The 19,941-nt window shown below is 47.3% G+C and overlaps 1 protein-coding gene and 1 pseudogene across 4 annotated transcripts in view; one reads left to right on the top strand and one right to left on the bottom strand.

Annotated features, from left to right (window-relative positions):
* TOM1L2 (target of myb1 like 2 membrane trafficking protein) overlaps positions 1-19,941 on the top strand; it is a 122,300-nt gene that overhangs the window by 60,277 nt on the left and 42,082 nt on the right. For all 3 annotated transcript variants that reach the window (XM_081162923.1, XM_081162924.1, XM_081162925.1), the window contains exons 2-4: positions 1,480-1,564; positions 8,527-8,605; positions 19,251-19,400. In XM_081162923.1, the coding sequence (XP_081019049.1) occupies positions 1,480-1,564; positions 8,527-8,605; positions 19,251-19,400 (314 nt within the window). The remainder of the gene's footprint in view (positions 1-1,479; positions 1,565-8,526; positions 8,606-19,250; positions 19,401-19,941) is intronic.
* On the bottom strand, positions 58-1,227 carry LOC308568759 (glyceraldehyde-3-phosphate dehydrogenase pseudogene; annotated as a pseudogene). The gene has a single exon. The product of its transcript is annotated as a glyceraldehyde-3-phosphate dehydrogenase pseudogene (transcript).

The raw sequence follows: 19,941 nt of genomic DNA on the forward strand, positions 1-19,941 counted from the left end.
GTAGGGCTCCCTAAACCCCTCCCCTCCTCAGGGGGTCTTGGATGGAAACTGTGGAGGTCAGGAGATTCTCAGTGTGTTGGAGGATTGATTTAGGGCAAGGAATCCCCAGAAGCTGAGGGCTTCTCTTTCGCTCCCCATGGCTGGTGATCCAGGGGGCTCCATGGAGGCCATGTGGACCATAAGGCCCAGGTCCCTCTTGTTGTAGTCAAATTCATTGTCATACCAGGAAATGAGCTTGACAAAGTGATCATTGAGCAACACCAGCCCTAGCATTGAAGTTTGAAGAGTGGGTGTCACTGTTAAAGTCGCAGGAGATAGCCTGGTCTTTAGTATAGCCCAGGATGCCCTTGAAGGGGCCCTCTTGACACCTGTTTCACTGCCTTCTTGATGTCATCATATTTGGCAGCTTTGTCAGATCCACAACTAACACATTGGGTGTGGGGATGCGGAAGGCCATGTCAGTGAGCTTCCCATTCAGCTCAGGGATGACCTTGCCCACAGCCTTGGCAGCGCCAGCAGAAGCAGGGATGATGTTCTGGATGGCCCCTCAGCCATCATGCCACAGCTTCGCAGAGGGGCCATCCACGGTCTTCTGGGTGGCAGTGATGGCATGGACTGTGGTCATGAATCCCTCCTTGATGCTAAAGTTGTCATGGATGACCTTGGCTAGGGGAGCCAAGCAGTTGGTGGTGCAGGAGGTATTGCTGATAATCTTGAGGGAGTTGTCATACTTGTCATGGTTCACACCCATCACAAACATGGGGCATCCACAGAAGGGGCAGAGATGATGACCCTCTTGGCTCCCCAGTTCAAGTGAGCCCTGGCTTTCTCCATGATAGTGAAGACACTGGTAGACTACACAACATACACAGCACTAGCATCACCCCAATTGATGGCGGGATCTCACTTCTGGAAGATGGAGACGGGCTTTCCATTGATGACAAGCTTCCTTTTCTCAACCTTGACTGTGCCTTTGAACTTGCCATGAGTAGAATCATGCTGGAACATGTAGACTATGTAGTTGAGATCAATGAAGGGGTTATTGATGGAGACAATATCTACTTTGCCAGAGTTAAAAGCCGCACTGGTGACCAGGAGCCCAATATGGCCAAATCTGTTCACTCCGACCTTCACCACTGTGTCTCAGGGTTGTGGCTGCTTTTACCTGGCACTGCACAGGAAGATGCAGCTGTCTGTTGAACAGGAGGAGCAGAGAGCTTTGGATGATTTTTAATAGCTTAGGCCTATCAAGAGCTTTTCACTCTGGAGTTTGGTGAATGAAGAACAGTGTTATAACACTGGCCTCTAGGCCAGGTCTCTCTCACTGGGTGTTCTCTTGTGAAAGCTGAACCCCAGAACTGCTCTGTTGGCTCAGACCATCTGTTTGGGAGAATGTGGTGGCTCTGGTCCCTTCTTATTTTCTGCCAGGGCCCCCTTGTTCAGGAGAAATGTAAACCAGTTTTCTCTCTGACTTTACAGAAAAGGCAACAGATGGCTCTCTGCAAAGCGAGGACTGGACACTGAACATGGAGATCTGTGACATCATCAATGAGACAGAGGAAGGGTATGTGTGTTCCCTCTACCCCCTCCTATGAGGCTTATCAGCTCCTGAGTGTCACTCAAAGCCTGTGAAGGCTTAAGAGTGTTAGGTGTTTTACTTTTTGATTTGTTTTTAGTCTGTTTGCTTTGGCATTTAATACGCTGACACTTTTTCTTTTTTAATTGATTTTAGAGAAGGGTGGGGGAGAGAGAAAAGCATCAATGTGAGAGATACATCAATCCATCGATCGGTTGCCTCCCTATGTGCCCCAACCAGGGATCAAACCCACACCCTAGGTATGTGCCCTGACCAGGAATCAAACCCACAACCTTCTAGTGCATGGGACGGTGCTCCAACCAGCTGAGCCACCCTGGCTAGGCAACACTCGGACACTCTCAATTACCTTTCCTCTTCCTATCCACTCCGCCCCCACCTTCCGAGATGGCAGTGCTGAGTCAGAGCACTGGCAGCCTCTTTTAATAACCTGCTTTTAATCACAAGTGAAAATGAAGTTGCTTGGTTACTTGGTCCCGAGTGCTTCATTGGTCTCCATAGCCAGATCATCACCTCTGCCCACCTCTCCTTTCTGACCTCTGCCTTCCCTTCACAGATGTGAGGCTGTCTCAGCCCTGCTTTGCTGGGCTGGGGCCGTAGAAGTCAGAGAGCATGCCCACAGAGCAGCCTGGTTTTTCTGCAGTGGACAGACTTAATCCACAGGCCGCCCCTCTCGCATCCCAGTGCTACTGAGTCCATTCTTGTTTTATGCACGATACAGCCTCTTTTCTATATCACAGCTACATTTTAGTTACACTTCTTCCAAAGTAGTGTGTATTTGGCTCTCTCTCCACACCAAAAAAAAGGAATTTATCATCGCTATGTCGTCTTAAATCATCTCCATAGTGATAGGAGAACAGCCTGGACTCAGGCAGCCCTGAGCTTGTGTTGTGATGCTGTCCCTTATAGCCTTGTCATGTATAAATTGGGGACCAGCCTCTTAAGTTTGGGCCTGCTTTCATTCAACAAATATGTACTAAATGATGACCTTGTGCTGGGCCCTCGTGTAACTCCTGAGGACACAGCAGTGAACAGGGCAGACAGACTAGATAGCTAGAGATAACTAGAACTCATGGCATGGGCAGCTGGTGGTAAGACTATTGAGAGAAGTGAAGCTGGGGAAGGAGGAGGCTGGTAATTAGCCATTTAAAATGGAATAATCAGGGAAAGCCTCACAGACGTTGCATTGAACTAAGACTTGAAGGAAACCAGGAAGTGAAGTATGAGGATTATACCAGGGAAGGACTTTCCAACAGAGGGGACAGCGGCCACAGAAGTCCTGGGACAGGGGGTGTCTGATGTGTTTTAAGAATAGTGAGGAGGCCCTGACCGGTGTGATTCAGTGGTTAGAGCATCAGCCTGGGCACCGAGGGGTCTCAGATTCGCTTCTCTGTACCTGAGTTGCAGTACCTAGGTTGCAGGTTCAATCCCTGGCCCCAGTTGGGCACGTCTGGGAGGCAACCAATTGATGTGACTCTCTCACATCAATGTTTCTCTCACATTTTCTCTTCCTCCCTTCCACTTTCTCTAAAAACCAATGGAACAGAGTGAGCGAGGAAGAAGATGTCAGGAGGTGAGGTCAGAAATGTCCACGATCCAGGTAACAGGCACCACAGGGCTTTGGGCTTGACTTCACACAGCAGGGGCATCCCTTGGAGGATTTGAGCAGAGAAAGGGCATGGTCTGACTTCCATTTTAAAGAAATCACTCTGACTACCATGTTCAGAATGGCCTGGCTGGGAAGAGACCAAGGGCAGAAATGGGAAAACCAAACACCAGTCAGGAGGCTCTTACAGTCATCCTGCTGAGATGATGGCAGCTTTGACTAGGATCAGAGGACGACGTGAGAAGTGATCCCATACTGAGTATATTACCAGGGGGCACTAATGACATTTGCTGACGGGAGTGAGAGAAGAGGAGAGTCAAGGATATCAGGGATGGAGCGGACTGGGGTGCAGCAGCTGGTGAAGCCCCCAGTGGGCGATGCTGACAGGATGGTACAGAGGGGTCTGGAGCTGAGGGCAGTGACCTGGGTTGGAGATTGCATTGGGGAGTCTTCGGTGAAGATAACCTATTTCTGCAGTCTAAATGTGGGTGAGCAGCTCGGTGTCTGGCATACAGATGGGAATCAGAGTTGTTGGGGGCTCCACGTGTCTAAGGCCATAGTCACTGGGCTCACACTGGTCATCTTCCTGCAGACCCACGTGGGCTCCTTTCTTCTTCACGTCTGTCTCAGATGCCACCCATTTACTTGTTTATCTAGCTGCTTAGCCACATTTGTTGACCCCACAAGTGAAGGCCCAGATGCCAAGGTGAGGGATGTCAGGAAGAGGAGAAGCATTCCATGTAGCTAAGGGTGCATGGCAAGAGCAGAATGGTGGGCGTACAGGTGGCCTGGGTGTGCAGGGAAGAAGTGGGGATGGGTTGTCTGGAACAGAGTCTGAGAAGGTGGGTCAGGTTGTAAGAGCCTCTTCCTGTGTCATCCTCTGGAGTTGGGCTGTCCCCGTGAGCCGACCATCTACCTTTGTCTATTCTCTATGCTGCGGCAGAGGGGCTCCTAGAAATGCAAAACTCACAGAGCTACTCCCTTGCTAACAAGCTTTCTCTCTGGGGAAAATCCTTCACAGACTCTGTGGGATAACCTGGCCCCGCTGCCACTCCATTTGGGGTCCTTTCCTCTTGGCCTCACCTTTCAGCCCCAGTGGCCTTTCAGCCCCTTGACCTTTCCATAGCCCTGTACCCTGTTTGCATTTCACAAATGTGAGGGACATACACACAGATGTTGGAATGGGGCCTACTCATTCCAGAGGGACTGAGACTTCCTCCCAAGGTCTGGCAGCCGTGTCAGCTGCTCCTTACAGTCCTCACAGTGCTTTCCTCTGAAGTGACCCACACTCCTGTTCCTGCAGTTTCAGAGACAGCCCCCTGTGTTTCCCAGGATGTCCTGTCCTTGCATCTGCTGTGAGGTGACTGCCAAGATCTCTCCCCACAAGTCTGGCTAACGGTCGGTTCCCTGCCCCCTTCCTCCTGCTTCAGGGCTCCAGTCCGAGTGTTCCTCTGTGCCCTCCCCATGCCTCTCCCTTTCACTGACTGATTCTTTCATTCACTGCATCTTGTTTCCCTGACACCCCTCCCTCAGTTACGTGATTTCACAGTGCCCTACATTGTACTCACTCTCCTCACAGTTCACACTTCCATACCTGTGGGACGTTTGTTAGAGTATCTGTCTCATCCCCACTGCCTCCCAAACCGTGCACTCCATGTGGGCAGAAACTGTTTGGTTTTGTTTATTTTGTTAATCCTCACCTGAGGTTATTTTTTCCATTGATTTTTAGAGAAAGTGGAAGGGAGTGAGGGAAGAGGGGAAGAGAAACAACGATGTGAGAGAGACATATCAACTGGTTGCCTCCTGCACACGCCCCAACCAGGGCTGGGGATGGAAACTGCAACCCAAGTACGTGCCCTAGACCAGGAATCAAACTCTTGACCCTTCAGTGTGCAGGCCGACACTCTAACCACTGAGCCACACTGGCCAGGGCCAGAAACTCAGTTTTACCACCGTTTCATCCCCAGCACCTAGTGTAGTGTGTGCACAGTTGGCTCTGATAGATATTTGTTAACTATGTGAACAAATGAGTGAAGTCCCTGTGAGGAATTGCAGGAATGTGAATATAATCCTAACACAATGGGACAGTGCTCTGAGAAAGGAGCTTGCAGAGCTAACAAGGGAGACTGGAGCAGTGGCAACTAGCTAGTCTTGGGGCCATTGCAGCAAAGAGCTCTTGAAGGAAGTGACATCCAAGTAGAGTGTTAGGTCAGCCAAGTGAGGGGGTAGATGCCAGGGGAAGCAGGTAGACCCCCAGGCTGGAGGCCAGTGTAGTGGAAGGGGAGTGTAGTGGGATTAGGGGCATAAAGCCTGGAGCTAACAGCCTAGGCTGGAATCCTCGGTCCTCCACTCACTTGTCATATGACCCTGGGTGAGTTACTTAATCTCTCTGTGTCTCAGTTTCCTCATCAACAAATGGGGGTATCAGTAGTACCTAACTCGTGGGTTTACTGCCCTTCCCTCGTCAGCCATTCTCTGAGCACTTGCCATGTGCCCGTCCCCCGTGCCGAGCCCTCCGTTGCACCAGCTCATGCAGCAACCGCCCACCCCCCCCCCAACAGCTCTATGTGGTAGGGACAGTTCATAGTAATGTGGAGGAACCTGGGACCCAGAGTGGTTTGGTCACTTGCCAAAGGTCTCCCACCAGTTATGAAGGGCAGGGCGCAAGCCCAGGAATACCTGGCTCCAGCCACCAGCACTCTGCCTGTACTTATGTATTCAGAGCTCTACCTCTGGGAGGCAGAGGTCCTGATGGGTGCCCCACAGGCCCCTCCCCAGGTTTTCCCTAATGCCAGTGTAGAGGTCACCTCCAGCCTGAGGCCCTGTGTGGTAGCCCCTTGTGTCCTGAATCCTTGGTCATTAGCTAGGAGTGCCTGGCTCAGCAGCCTACCCAGGAATGTTTTAGAGCCTATTTGCCAGGCTCACGCAGTCCTACCTAATTAGGCCATAGGCACGTGGATTTGGTAAGTGCTCTCCGCTTCTGATCGCCTGACCATTTCTGGATCTTCCCAGCTCACTGATGCTTTGTTCCTCTAAGCAGGAGGGGCGCAGAGGAGCAACCGCTGGGTGAATGCTGTAGAGCCAGATGATAGCTGAGTGAGGCTGGGAAGGAGGGAGGGGAAGTGTTCAGGGGGAGGGGGAGGGGCGGCCACGTCCTCGGTCCGGAATAAGGAGGGAGGCAGTTCTGGAGCCAAAGGACAAGGCGAGTTCAGCATGACTGGAAAGATCTCTTAGGAGTCTGGGTCCAAGGTGACTTTGGGAAGGCTGAAAATGGCCCAGATGCCTGACCTGAGGCCCTGGGGGCAGCCCCGAGGGGCCCTGCTTTTCCTTCCGAAGCCACTATGGTGCTGGGCATCTCACGCCCACTGTTGCCTCCTGGCTTTCCCCTCTCTCCTTCGTCCAGCTCCTCGCCAGCTAATCTGTGCTGCTGCTGGAAGCTGCAGTTCCTCCGACAGCCTTTGATCTCCTCTCTGAATCTCTTCCCCAGGGAGAGATAAACACTTGCTTTTGTGCTCACCCAGTCACTCCCAGGCCCAACTTTCTGAGGATGAATTTTCATTTTAACTCCTGCCGGGAGCCTGCTGACTGATTCCTTCCACCACACTCCGTGCTCTCTGGGTGTGCTAGGCTCTGTGAGTTACAGTGACCGCAGCCCTGGCCGTTGTTCCCATTTCTCTGCTCCACTGAAGTTCAAGAGGAGAGGACTGAGTCTAGATTGAGAGGGATGGCAGCCATGGGTCAGGGCTAACAGTGGCTTGGCAGAGCCCTTGAGAGGAAATCAATCCATGCTCCTGGCCAGGAGCTGCTGACCTTCACCAGCTCAAGTCCACAAACAGTCCTCAGAGCTGAGAGCTTGTCAAGTCCCATGTTTGTAGAAATCAGCATTCCTGTTTGGAAACTGCAGCCATACTGCAAACACACTTGGCAAGGATGCATTCCCCAGAGAGCTGTGTCCCATCAGCCCTTGGACCCAAGAGCGAAGAATTCCTGCAGGCAACCATTTTTCAAGTTGGGAGGGGGAAATAGGTCTCAGGCATTTTTAATTTTCTTCTTGAAGCCTTGCCCTGCTGTGTGTTTCTGTCTAAATTGGGCTGATTAGCAGAGTTTCCACCCCCAACTTCCTCATACACATTTAAAAGGAATTCTCATCTGGCAAGTGGATCCTAAATATTTCAGAGCAGGAGAAATGGGAGATTCCTCACTTACCAACCTTCAACTTTGGAAAGACCAGATGTGTTGACATGTCAATCTGTAGAAGGCTGGCGCCCACTTGTGAGAGTAAAAGGCAAGCCTGTAGCTGGACTGAGGGCTCCCCAGAGTTCAGGTGATGGGGCATCAGTGGGCAGGGGCTTCATGCCAGAGGTGGCTCTTAGGTCCACACCTTTGTTTAATCCTGACTTAGAGTAAATTTAGGGGCTGGTTGGGCACTCTAACTCCCAGGTCTAACAGTGACTTAAGGAAGAATGTGTTTCAAGTTCCAAATAATCAGCTGATAAGTGAGCTTTTGAGCATGGCCCATTTGTAAACTGGGACTGCCTATGATTTTGTGAGATTCTCTCTGGGAATCGACAGCAGATCCATTACCTAAAAGCACACAATTCTATGGGTTTTGAGGAGACTAAAGTTTTCTCAGGGAAAAAGGAATTCCATGGAACTGGGGAGGAGCTGAACACCCAGGCCTAAGCAAGGACCGGGCATTCTCTCTCTCTCTCTCTCTCTCTCTCTCTCTCTCTCTCTGTCTCTGTCTCTCTGTCTCTGTGTGTGTGTGTGTGTGTGTGTGTGTGTGTGTGTGTGTGTGGTTTTCTCAGTGTGCCCATGCACCAGTGGGCTGGTTTTTGTTTGGGACAAATAATTGCACATGGTACAAAATTCAAAAGGACTGCAAATAGACAATCCAGTGAAAAACCTCCCTGTCCCCTCTGTCACCCAGTTTCCCTCCTAAGGGGCAGCCAAAGTTACCGGCTTCTTGTGGCTCTTTCCAGAGATTCTCTTCCCTGTGCTGGCATGTGCATATGTATGTGCTTGGATAACTCAAACAGTAGCATACCTTATGTTCTGCTCTGCAGATGACTATTCACATAGTTTGCTCCATATTGGTGTGTAAGAAGTGTCTGTTCTTTTTTGAAGCTGCATAATATTCCATTATGTGCATAAACATGACTTAATTTAACCTGTTCCATGTTGATGGACGTTTAGTTTGTTTCCAGTCTTTTATATTTACAAACATCCTACAGCAAACAACTTTGTAGATATGCTAGTTCACAAAAATGACAGTGAATCTGTAGGGTAGTGTCCCAAAGTGTAATTTTTAAGTCCCTTTCTCCAGGCCAAAAGATGCCATTCGAGCCCTGAAGAAGCGGCTGAACGGGAATCGGAACTACAGAGAAGTGATGCTGGCATTAACAGTGAGTGCTGCCCTCCAGTGGGTGGGAGAGCATCTGGGAAAATCCATGCCCCCGACCTTGCCCACTCACAGGGCCTTCCCTCTGTCCACTCAGCAGTCTCTAGCATGTGGCATTGCATGGCTTAATGTGTGTGCCACTGGAGTCCAGTGGAGCCTTCCCTTAGCACCCTTGGGTTTTCCTACCTCCTTTGAAATGGGGCATGAACTTCAGTCTGGTGTATACCAGCAGAAGATAAGGCATGGGCAACACTGACTGTACAGAAGCTCAAAGCAGAGAAGCCAGAGAAGCCTGGGTGTCTCTCCCGGCCACCAGCCTGCTGTGAGACTCTGGGCTAGTTTCTTCTCTAGGTGTCAGTTTCCTCTGTAAAATGCTAACTTCCACCCCAGTACCTGCCCTCTGCTGAGCTTTTCAGATGTTAATTCACATGTTTACAATAACTTTCCCAAATATGTTTCATCATCCCTCTCACCAGGATTAAAAAAACTGAGGCTCAGGCAGGTCCAGGGGTTTGCCCAGACTTCACAGCTAGTGAGGACCCAACTGTGGATTTCAGAGTAAAAAGTGATCATCACTGGGAGGTTCTTGAAAAAGTCAGCCAAGGGACTCCTGTCAGGAAGGGGCAGACCAGATTTTTGCCCTTCCTTAATATGTCAGAAAATTCAGAGGGACAACTTCAGGTGTTACTTCTGTCTTAAAAGCTAGCAGTTTTCAGATGTGACAAAATCTAGGCCACAGTGAATAAATTCTTTTTTTAAATATTTTTTTAATTTTTAAATTACAGTTGACATACAATATTATTTTAGTTTCAGGTGTACAACCCTGTAATTAGACATTTATATAACTTACAAAGTTATCACCCTGATAAATCTAGTACCCATCTGACACCATATGTAGTTACTACAATATTATTACCTATATTCCCTGTGCTGTGCGTTACATCCCCATGACTGTGCTGTAACTACCAGTCTGTACTTCTCAATCTCTTCACCTTTTTCCCCAACCCCCTCCCATCTGGCAACTATCAGAATGTTCTCTGTATCTATGAGTCTGTTTCTGTTCTGCTTGTTCATTTATTTTGTTTTTTAGATTCCACATATAAATGAAATCATCTGACATTTGTCTTTCTCTGTCTGACTTATTTCACTCAGCACAGTACCCTCTAGGTCCATCCACATTACTGCAAATGGCAAGATTTTATTCCCCTTTATGTCTGAGTCATACTTCATTGTATATATGCAGCACATCTTCTTTATGAATTCATCTATTAACAGACACTTAGGTTGCTTCCGTATCTTGGCTATTGTAAATAATGCTGCAGTAGACATATGGATGCATATATCTTTTCGAGTTAGTGTTTTGTGTTTCTTCAGACAAATACCCAGGAGTGGAATTGCTGGGTCTTTCTTTGTCTCGTGTTGTAGCCTTTGTTTTAAAGTCTATTTTTTCTGGTATAAATATTGCTACCCCAGCTTATTTTTGTTTGTTTCCATTTTCATGAAATATCTCTTTCCATCTCTTTACTTTCAGTTTGTTTTGTGCATCTTTCAATCTGAAGTGAGTCTCTTGGAGACAGCATATGTAAGGGTCTTATTTTGTTATCCATTCAGTCACCTTATGACTTTTGATTGGAGCATTTAAAATAATTGTTGATAGATATGTATTTATTGCCATTTTATGATTCATATTTTTTATCTTTTTTTTCTTCTTCTTCTTAAAGAAGACCCTTCAACATTTCATGTAACACTGGCTCATTGGTAATGAACTCCTTTAGCTTTTTCTTGTCTGGGAAGCTTTTTATCTGACCTTCAGTTCTAAATGTTAGCTTTGCTGGGTAGAGAAATCTTAGTTGTAGGTTCTTGCTTTTCATCACTTTGAATATTTCATGCCACTCCCTTCTGGCCTGCAAGGTTTCTGTTGAGAAATCAGTTGGCAGTCGTATGGACACTCCCTTGTAGGTTACTAACGCTTTTCTCTTACTGCTTTTAAGATTCTCTCTTTGTCTTTAACCTTTGACATTAAAAAAAAAAAAAATTAATTTTAATTTTTTAAATTTTTGTTCAAAATATTACAGATGTCCCCTTTTCTCCCCAGTGACCCATTCCATTCCACATCCACCTCCCTCCCCAGTCCCTCTCTACACTATTGTCTGTGACCTTGGGTTGTGCATATATGCATATAAGTTCTTTGGTTAATCTCTCCCCCTCCACCCACCCGCCCTCCTCCATCCCTTTGAGATTCGTCAGTCTGATCCGTGCTTCCATGTCGTTAAATCATTTCTGTTTATCAGTTTATTAAGGTCTTTAGATTCCACATATAAGTAAGAACATGTGATGTTTGTCTTTCTCTGCCTGGCTTATTTCGTTTAGCATAATATTCTCCTGGTCCGTCCATACTGTCCCAAAAAGTACAATATCCTTCTTCTTTACAGCTGCATAGTATTCCATGGTGTAAATGTCCCACAGCTTTTCTATCCACTCATCTACTGATGGCCGCTTGGGCTGTATCCAGATCTTAGCTATTGTAAATTGCACTGCCATGAACATAGGGGTGCATATATTCTTTCTGATTAGTGTTTCAGGATTCTTAGGATATTTTCCTAGAAGTGGGATCACTGGGTCAAAAGGCAGCTCCATTTTTAATTTTTTGAGGAAACGCCATACTGTTTTCCATAGTGGTTGCACCAGTCTGCATTCCCACCAGCAGTGTAGGGTTCCCCTTTCTCCACACCCTCGCCAGCACATGTCATTTGTTGATTTGTTGATGGAGCCATTCTGACAGATGTGAAGTGATACCTCATTGTGGTTTTAATTTGCATCTCTCTGCTGATTAACAGTGTTGAGCATTTTCTTATATGTCTCTTGGCCATCTGTATGTCCTCTTTGGAGAAGTGTCTATTCAGATCCTTTGCCCATTTTTAAATTGGATTGTTTGTCTTCCTCTTGCTGAGTAGTATGAGTTCTTTGTACACTTTGGAAATTAGCCCCTTATCAGATACATCCTTGGCAAATATTTTTTCCCAGACCCTGGGGTTCCTTTGTATTTTGAGGCTGTTTTCTTTTGCTGTGCAGCAGCTTTTTAGTTTGATGTAGTCCCATATGTTTATTTTTTCTTTTGGTTCTCTTACCCTAGGAGATGTATCAGTGAAAATTTCACTACACGAGATGTCTGTGACTTTACTGCCTATGATTTCTTCCAGGATTTTTATAGTTTCTCAACTTACATTTAAGTCTTTTATCCATTTTGAGGTTTTTTTTGTGTGTATGGTAACCTTTGACGTTTTAATTATGATGTGTCTTGGTGTGGGTCTCCTTGGGTACATCTTGTTTGGGACTTTCTGTGCTTCCTGGATTTGTGTATCTTTTTCCTTCACCATGTTAGGAAAATTTTCTGTCATTTTTTAAAATAGGTTTTCAATTCCTTCTTGTCTCTCTTCTCCTTCTGGTATCCCCATGATGTGAATATTGGTACATCTAATGCTGTCCAAGAGGCACCTTAAACTATCCTAATTTTTTGTATTCATTTTTATTTTTGCTGTTCTAATTGGGTGTTTTCTGCTGCCTTATGTTCCAAATCACTGATTCAATCCTCTGCTTCATCTAATCTACTGTTGATTCCTTGTAGTATATTCTTCATTTCAGTCATGTAATTCTTCATTTCTGACTGAACCTTTTTTGTTTCCTATTTCTATTTTTATGTTTTCTATCTCTTTGTTGAAGTTCTCACTAAGTTTCTCTACTTTTTCCCTAAGTTCATTGAGTATCCTTATAACAAGTGTTTTGAACTCTGTATCTGGTTTATTGCTTGTCTCCATTTTATTGTTCCTTTTCTGGAGTTTTGTCCTGTTCTTTCATTTGGGACTTGTTTCTTTTTCTCCTCCTTTTGACTGCCTCCCTGTGTTTGTTTCCATATATTAGATAGAGCTGCTACATCTCAGGAATTGGTAGGGTGGCCTTATGATATAGCAGGTGTTCTGTAGGGCCCAGTGGGGGCAGCCTCCCCACTCACCTGAGCAAGGTGCTCCACGTGCACTCCTGTGAGGGCTGTATGCACCCTCCTGTTGTAGTTGAGCCTTGATTGCATGTCATTGGGAGAGATTGACCTCCAGGCCTATGGCTATGAGGACTGGCTTCAACCACAGTGGAGAATCAGCAGTGCAAGGGCCAACCCCTTGGAGTAGATCTCATCTCAGCAAGCTCAGGTACCTGCCAAGTCCACCTCTTGAGCGTCGCTCATGGAGGTGATTGAGTGGTGCTTCCATGTGATCTGAAGGTGTCCACTGGGTGCGGTGGCTCTGAGGCCTTCTAGGAGGTGCAGGCCAAGGTCAGCTGCCACCTGTGACCTGCCCGAGACCACTGGCATGAGCTACAAAGTGATCTGCATTTGGCTGCTACTTGTGCTGGGCTAGAGGTGCCCGGGAGAGGCCAAGCTGTGAACCAAGGCTGGCTGCCACTAGTGCCAGGCCTGGGGCCACTTAGCAAGAGGTACGGGGCTTCCTGAGGCCAGATGCTGCTTGTTTGAGAGATTTTAGGAAGGATGGCAGCACGAGCCAAGACAGTCTGTTGGTATGGAAAGTACACTGGAAAGATTTGGGGGGGAACCTGAAAGTTGGGTGGTGCGGGGTCTCAGAATCACCAGGACGGGGTGAACAGTGTGAGCCAGGTTGATGGAGACTCAGATATTGGGACCCATCTGCCATCTCTGTGGGGGGAGGGCTCATGAGTGTTGGCCTCTGCCAGCACTTCTGTCTGGGAGAAAGCTGCCCCTTCAGTTCTTGCCCTGATGCCAACAATTCAGTTCCAACTCATATGCCCCCGGTGTCTTTTGAGCTGGTGCCGCTGCACTGGAGCTCTGAGTGAGTGAGTCTGAGTAAGGGCCTCCGTCTCACTCAGCCACAATCTCGGCTGATTTTTACAGCCAGAAGGTTTGGGGAGTTCTCTTCCCAGCACTGGAACCCTGGGCTGGGGGCCTGGTGTGGGGCTGGGACCCCTGGCTCCTCAGGGGCACCTCTGAAACAGAGTGTGAGACCTTCCCATTCTGCATCTCCTCTCCCCCTGCGTCTCAATGTGGCTTCTTCTTTATATCCTTAGTTATAGGACTTTGGGTTTCAGGTGGTTCTGAACGATGGTGGTTCTGTAGTTGTAATTTGATGTGGTTGTGGAGATTCCTGGTATGGCATTTACCTACACCGCCATCATGACTGGAGGTCGTCTATGGTGGATTCTTATTGTGGAAGCTGTAACAGGTCAGCACTGGGCTTTTCTGTGGGCGGGAATAGTTTGTTACTTATCCAGAGCTGCTATAATATGTTTCCTTCTAAAACAGAGAAACTGTTTAGATTTTTTGCCCAACTGAGAACCCAAGACTTCAGAAACATTCTCTGCCAGGGAATTGGGATTTGAATGACATAGGAGAAAAGGACCATTGAGAAACAGGAAGTTGAAAACTTCTGTTTGTTTTTTCTTGGAATTTGAGCCATGGCATTTGTTAAATCCAGGCTTGCTCAAAGTGAATGTTTGCGGTAACTAAAATCACCAGGGAATAAATTCTGACATGTCAGGGCACTTCCCGGTCATCCAAGATGTGTCCTTTACATGCCCAACTTTGTGGAAACCTACTGGATGGAACTCTTTCCAAAGTGGTCTCTGCCTGTATTTCCTTTCTAATAGTAGAGCAGGCTGAGCGTCGTTTGACCTTTCCTGATGGTCAGGTCTCGTTTAGAATTATTATTTTTCCCAGCTTTATTGAAATGCTATTGACATATAACACATGTAAGTTTAAGGTGTATAGTATGATGATTTGACACACATATATATTGCAAAATGATCACCACAATGTTAGTTAATACCTCCGTTACTTCACGTCATTACCTTTTGTGTGTGTGTGTGGTGATAGCATTTAAGATCTACTTTCTTAACTTTCAAATATATACCACAGTATTATTAATTTTAGTCACCATGCTATACATGAGATTTCCAGAACTTACTCAGGTTATGACCGAGAATTAGTGCCCTTTGGTGAACGTCTCTCATTTTCCCTCAGCCCCTGGCAACCACTGTTCTACTTTCCCTTTCTATAAGTTCAGCTCTTTTATATCTGTAGATATATGTGAGAATATACAGTATTTGTCTTTCTCTATCTGACTTATTTCACTTAGCATAATGACCTCCATGTCCATCCATGTCGCAAAAGACAGGATTTTCTTTCTTTTTATGGCTGAATAATATTTTATTGTATATAGTACACACCGCGTTTTCTTTATGCATTCATTCATCAATGGACACGTGGGTTGTTTCCACGTCTTGGCTGTTGTGAATACTACTGCTGTGACCATGGGGGTGCATGAACTTTTCAAGTTCATGTTTTCGTTTTCTTCAGATAAATACCCAAAAGTAGAATCTCTGGATTATATGGTAGTTCTGTTTTAATTTTTTGAGGAATTTCTGTATTGTTTTCCATAATGGTGACAACAATGTACGTTCCCACCAAGAGTGCACAAGGGTTCCCTTTTCTGCACAGCCTCACAACACTTGACCCTTGTCTTTTTGATAATCGCCACCCTAACAGGTGTGAGGTGGTATCTTGCTGTTCGCTTACTTTAATAACCTTGCGTTTACCATGTTACCACCGTGCGACGTAAGTTCAGTCTAGAGGGCCGCAGGTGCAGCAAAGCCTCCTGGTGCACACAAGCTTGTGTACCTCACTGTGGCTTGGATTTGCATTTCCCTGATGATTAGTGATGTCAAGCATCTTTTCATGTACCTGTTGGCCATTTATGTGTCTTCTTTGGGAAAATGTCTATTTATGTCCTTTGTCCATTTTTAAACAGAATTTTTTGGGGGTTGCTATTACATTGTATAAGTTCCTTACATCTGTTTTGTATGAACCCCTCATCTAATCACTTGTAAGCATGCTTTCCCATCCTGTGGGCTGCCTTTTGATTTTCCTGACTGTTTCTTTGGTTATGAAGAAGCTTTTTAGTTTGATGTAGCACCTACCACTTGTTTATTTTTGGTTTTGTTGCCTTTGCTTTTGGTGTCATATCCAAAAAACCTTTGCCAAGAGCAATGTCAGGAGCTTTTCCCCTGTTTTCTTTTAGTAGATTTATGATTTTGGGTCTTACATGTAAGTGTTTAGTTCATTTTGAGTTAGTTTTTGTGAGTGGTGTGAGTTAGGGGCTTGGGTTCATTCCTCTGCGTGTGGATGTCCAGTTTCTCGGCAAGTTTATCAGACTGTCCTTTCCCCCACTGAGTCTCCTTGCCTCCCTTGTCAGGTATCAGTTGACTATGTATAGGTTTACTTCCGGGCTCTGGATTCTGTTCATTGGCTTATGTTGATTTTTACGCCAGTGCCACGCTGTCCCTGTGGCTGTCGCCTGGCAGAGTGGCTTGAAGTGGGGCAGTGTGGTGCTGCCAGCTTCTCCCTCCTCCTCAGCCTGGCTTTGGCTATTGAGAGCCTTTCGTAGTTCTGTACGCATTTTGTGACTGCTTTTTCTATTTCTGTGAAATCTATAGATGGATTTGGGTGGTATGGACCTTTTATTTATTTATTTTTCAAATTCTCACCTGAGGATATTTTTTCCATTGCTTTTCAGAGAGAGTTGAAAGGGGGGGGATGTGAGAGAGACACATCGATGGGTTGCCTCCCGCACGCACCCCAACTGGGGCCGGGGATCGAGCCTGTAACTGAGGTACATGCCCTTGACCAGAGTCAAACCCAGGACCCTTCAGTCCATGGGCCAACACTCTAACCACTGAGCAAAACCAGCCAGGGCTAGTATGGACATTTTAACAATATTAATTCTTACAGTCCATGAACACTGGACATGTTTCCATTTATGGATGTCTTCTGTTTCTCTCACCAATATTTTATAATTTTTAGGGTATAGATCTTTTACTTCCTTGATTAAATTTATTTCTAAGTATTTTTTAAATTGTTTATATTTTAATTTTAGCGATCAGGTCTTTGCTGTAAATCTGGTGATGGCTTTGGGAGACTGATGAAATGTGCAAGTCCCTTGTCCCTGCACCAAGTCCCTCGCCTGGTGCATGTTGCATGGTCCCATGTTGGCTCTTGTGTCTTCTCTGTCTTTGTCTTTACTTACCCTATTAGTCTCTCTCAGTTCTCCTGCTTCTGTGGACCTTTCTTTGCTTCACATATGTACACACAAACACTTAATATTTACCCCAAATAGGAGTTAGTCGGAGGTCCTGAGAGACTCTCTGCTTGGGCCTTAGTGTATGGACTGGAAATGTTTCTGGTTGCTTAGAGGCACCTTCTGCACATTCTATAAAATTTCAGCTGTGTACTTCATGCCCTACAACCCACAGGGACAGAGTTTTCCAGGGGCCTTTTTGGTGGAGTATCTTGAAGTGGGCCGTTGGGCCTCCTTGAGCTGGGTGGTCCTTGCCAGCCAGGGAAAACCTCCCACATCTTCTGCTCTGCTAGGCTTTGGGCTGCTCTGTAGCACATGCCACCTCTGTCCATGGCATTTCCAAGTCTAAGTATCAGAGCCCTGGAGTATCTGACTTTAAAGTCCACTGTCCAGGAGAATATAAGGATGTGCTCCCCGAAGACGAAGTGCCTTCTGGCCCTCTGCTGCCCTGAGTGTGGAGGCGGAGCCTCAGCAGCCCTGCCACCTCCACCACCCTGCTCCTCTCTCTCTCCCCGTGTGCTTCCCACCACACCTGCCCTTCCCCAGCCTCCTCATGAAATAAACCATTCTTCCTGCCACCTGCCTCGCCCAGCAGCCCAGCCTGTGCAGTAAAATTAGGAGGAGGCTTTTAGAGGATCCAAGAAGGAAAGGTGACTAAGTTCCTTGAGGGCAGGTCACCGTGAGAGAGAAAGCTGGTACCTTGTGGTCACCTGGAGTCCAGCATGAGCAGAGGCTAAAAAAGAGAACACCCCTTGCCTGAGAAAAACCTCAGCAGCCGAGGACCTTGGTCTTCCTCGGTAGGCTGAGCGGAATGGGAGCCTCCTGTGGGGCAGGCAGTCGTGGAGAAGGAACAGCTATGACTGGTGCGGAGCTGCCAGGCTCAGGGCACCTGCCAGCTCTGGCCTTCTCAGTGAACTGACTGGCACCTGTACACCACGGCTTCCTCATCTCCTCAGTGGTGTAGTACCTAGCTTACAGGGCTATTTTGAGGACCAAACGAGGGAACGGGGAATCTGGCGCATGATGCCTGTGGTCTCTTGGGTGCAGAGATGAGGGCTCCAGAGAAGGCTGGTTGGAGTTCCCACCCTGTGTCTGGCACTGACCAGAGACTTTTACCTAAACCAGTCTCTTCACCTTTCTAAGCCTCTTAACAGCAAGAAAATGGGATAACAACATCCATTTACAGAGAATGAGTTGTGAGGATCGAGTGAAATTCTGTGTGTGGAAGAATCCTTTGCAGCACCTGGCACATGGCCTGCATTTAGGTAGTGTCAGGGTTATGACTTCCTTTATGGCCTTGCTGCGTGAACCAAGCACAGTGGAGTGGCTGCATAAGGTAACCAGTGGTCAGGTTAGTTTGGGCAAATGAGGCAGTTAGAAGTGTCCTGTTGCTGGTGATGTCCTTCCGAGAAGGCATTCCCCACTAGTCAACTGTGGCACTGGGGATGCTGACATGGGAAAGGTCAGGCCATTGTACGGGTTGATTTCCAGAGAGCTAATTCAGAAAGCTGTGCTCAGGGCTGGAGAGACCCTCCAGTTGGTACCCTCCTGAGTTCTAGGGCCTCTCCCTGGTCCTGAGGGGACTGAGAAGCTGTCCCGTTACTCAAGTATGTACTGCAGCCTTTGGAATGGTAATCATATTGGCATAGTTCCCATTAACTGGCTCCTCCCCTATGCAGGGCACCGTGCTAGGTCCTTACTACAGTCCTGGAAGGAGGTGCTTATGTGCCCATTTTACAGATGAGGAAGCTGAGGCCAAGACAGACTTGTCCTGGGCCATTGAGGGAGAAAGTGGTGGAGCTGAGATTCAAGCCCACACTGGCCATCTGGCCAGAGCCCACGTGCACCTGTGCTTTTCTGAATAGCTAAGGCCTGCGTAACTAATTTTTCCAGATGAGAGAGGAGTGGACAGGGTTTGAAGTGTACATGAACCTTAAAACCTACTGGCAGCTGAGGCCCACAAAGCATTTATTAAGGATGGAAATTCCTTTGTCATTTTCAATTTTAATTGCAGAAGCAGGGTTGTGGTGTGTGTGTGTGTGTATGTTTGCTTCCTCACATACAAGGGCCAGTCACTCACTGGGCAACTCAGGCTGTCACAGCAGCCTTCTCTGTGACAGAGCATGTGTCCCATTGGCTAATGCCTCATATCTAGGAGCCCAGAGGAGGACTTAAAATGCTCATTTTCAGAGTTTGCTCAGTCATTTTGATCCCACTGAAACACCATCATCCTTCTCATGTGAAACTGATGCCTAACTTAACAACTAATTGCCTGATTTTTGTGCAGGGACAGTCAGCAGGGGGCCGCCCTCACCCCTGAGGAAAGCCTGGATTTGAGTGTGAGGATGCCCAGGCCAGTTAGGTTTGGTTCTAAAGGACATTGCTGGGAAGATGATCTGGGAGAAGGCAAGGAGGTGGAAACTGAGCCTCTGTCCTCTTCCTATGCGGCCCCTCAGGCTCCATGGCGGTCACCTGTCTCTCCCTCCACATCAGGTGCTGGAGACGTGTGTGAAGAACTGCGGCCACCGCTTCCACGTCCTCGTGGCCAACCGGGACTTCATCGACAGCGTTCTGGTCAAAATCATCTCTCCCAAGAATAATCCTCCTACAATCGTACAGGACAAGGTGCTTGCCTTGATCCAGGTAGGTCAGCTCCTCTTGTCTAGTTTGTTGGTACAGAGTCAGATGAGGCCTCTCAGTGGGTCCTCATGCTTGCCCATCATTTGGAAGAAAGAGTGGGGATTTCTGGGTTTAGATATTTGCTGCATAATGCTTCCTTTTACACTCATCGACTGGCATGAAACCCTCAGTGGTGGCTCTCCAGCCAGCTGACAGAGGCTTCACTGAAGTTTTCTGGGTGCCTTGGCCTCTACTGCCCACAGGGGCAGGTAGGGGTCCTTGACAGGACTCTGAGCCATCAGGGACAACGTGGAGTAGGCAGGGCCGTGTCAGAGATGTTTGCAGGCCTTCTGAGTCCCAGGGTTGAGCCAGCTCTGGGGCTGCAGGGGAGTAGGGGCAGATGGTGTTTGGAGTGATTCACTGAGGAGATGACATCTCTCTTTGACCCTGAAGGATGGTGACGAGCTTGGTGGAAAGATCAGAATGCAAGAAGCATCGCAGGCAAAGAGAATAGCATATGCAAAGACCCGTATCTATCCAAGAGGACAGTTGACACATTTGGGAA

This window comes from Miniopterus schreibersii, assembly GCF_964146895.1.
Source record: "Miniopterus schreibersii genome assembly, chromosome: 16".
In the NCBI taxonomy this organism is placed as follows: domain Eukaryota; kingdom Metazoa; phylum Chordata; class Mammalia; order Chiroptera; family Miniopteridae; genus Miniopterus; species Miniopterus schreibersii.